The sequence below is a fragment of the Propithecus coquereli genome, unplaced genomic scaffold (assembly GCF_000956105.1).
Source record: "Propithecus coquereli isolate 6110/MARCELLA unplaced genomic scaffold, Pcoq_1.0 Scaffold148, whole genome shotgun sequence".
Taxonomy (NCBI): domain Eukaryota; kingdom Metazoa; phylum Chordata; class Mammalia; order Primates; family Indriidae; genus Propithecus; species Propithecus coquereli.
This window is the reverse complement of record NW_012139191.1, coordinates 1,009,227-1,011,105: the sequence shown is the minus strand read 5'-3', so window position 1 is coordinate 1,011,105 and position 1,879 is coordinate 1,009,227. Positions and strand designations below refer to the sequence as shown.

At 39.7% G+C, this 1,879-nt stretch overlaps 1 protein-coding gene across 1 annotated transcript in view; it reads right to left on the bottom strand.

Moving 5' to 3' along the window:
* The window catches only part of TTC3 (tetratricopeptide repeat domain 3), a 107,001-nt gene that overhangs the window by 31,125 nt on the left and 73,997 nt on the right, over positions 1-1,879 (bottom strand). The window contains exon 31 of the mRNA XM_012640072.1: positions 573-1,638. Within this exon, the coding sequence (XP_012495526.1) occupies positions 573-1,638 (1,066 nt within the window). The remainder of the gene's footprint in view (positions 1-572; positions 1,639-1,879) is intronic.

Below are 1,879 nucleotides of genomic sequence, written 5' to 3'. Positions count from 1 at the left end.
CTCTTTTTAACACCCTCATTCTTCCCCTGGTTTGGCAGGAGAAGCTGGGCATGTGCAGCCCAGACTCTTCCCTTTCTTTCTCTCTGCAGAGCTGTCAGCACATTTTCCCTTCCTCCTCCATGCAGTAACTCCTATGGTGTAGGCACCCCAAGCCATGGGGGCCTCCTAGCCTGACCCTCCTGTAATTGGTAGGTAAGGCAGGGTGATGGGGGCTTCACTGTTAGCACATGTACTATTCTACAGAAGTAGCTACATCCTCCTACTGTACCATTATTAATTATTAAGGTGATGTTTTGGCTCCATATGCTGACTCCTTTATCTTACTTCTCAATTTATGTAGACTTTGAGTAGGGAAGAAGGGTATTATTTATTGGACTCAAACCCTTTCTGACAAGATTATCTGTCACACCTCACAAAACGGTTCATATTTTAAAAATATTTTCAGGCAAAAGCTTCAGTAACCATTATAAAGTCAATCAATTTTAAGGATTTTAGTAAATATAATGGCAATACAAAATGAAAAGGAAACTTTAACTTCAGTATAAAGGAGATTTTTTCTATTTAAGTCTTACCTGTACAGCGACCATCTGTGTACGTGGAATATTTGTTACTGCATTGGTACTTTCCGGATTTACTTCACATTTGTTGTCAGAATTTCCAGAGTGCCCATCATTTCTGTTAGACTCGCTTAGGACTGTATCAGCATCACCTGTGCTGCACGGTGACTTTATAGATGTTCCCAAGGAGTCCTCCAGGATCTGTGTTCCAGAAGCAATCTGGTTGCCAGTGGCATTCTCAGCACTCAAATGATGACCCTCAATATATGCAGCAGCATTTTTATCTGCTCTGTCATCAGCTACAAAAGATGGCGCCACGGGTACTGATCTTTGCAGCTGATATTCAGAAGAAATGTTGGCCAAAGGTGCATACAGGCTGGCGTACTGGGGCAAACTTGGTAACATGTTTATGTATGTTGGAGTTGCCTGGGTGATATCAAATCTCTGAAAAGGAACATATGTACAGAATCCTGTGACCAAATGGGATTGAGTCCAATAGGTTAGTTTCACATCCTCAGTAATTATTGTAGGAGAATCAGAAGAAAGGTGCTTATGATTTGCATCCTCAGAGACTGGTTTGGGAGAATTAGCAGCGCCCTCTTCAGATTTCCCATCCTCAAAAACTGGTGTAGAAGAATCATCGGCTACCAGTTTGGGCTTCGTATCTTCACAAGCTGGTTTGGGAGGATCAGCAGGTACAGGTTTGGGCTTCACATCTTCAGAAGCTGATGCTGAAGATGAATCAGACACTGGTTTGGACTTTACATCTGGTTTAAATTCCCTAGCAGCTGGATTCAGTGGTAGTTTAACTCGTAAATACTCTCCTGTTTTTGAAATTTCTTCTACTTTTGTTTTAATGTTTTTCTTCTTCCTTTTTTTCTTGAGTCGTAATGCAACTTTCTTCAATGCAATACAGTTGTCAATCACAACAAAACGAGGACATCCCAGGAGAAAAGATTTTAAACCTCCTGCTTTTTCTAGTATCTGTCGCGTTTCTTCTGGGAAAAACTCATATTCTTCAGAGAACATCTTGTTACTCATATCCAAAGGACCATGTTCCTCCAACAACTGAGAGAAGTAACTTGGAAAAAATTTACATTTACATGAGTTAGTATAATGAGGTACTTGCACATGTTTAACTGAAAAAAAATGATTATTCTCCCAAAGTAAACTACTACTATTTCACTTCTCACTGATCTCAACTCTTCCCCAACAAGAAATATAAGGATAACTGCAATGAATGATATTATAAACAAAATTTTGTCTACCCCTTAGAAAATACACCTTTGTCTTTTTGAGAAAGAGCAAAAGGGAATCAAAAA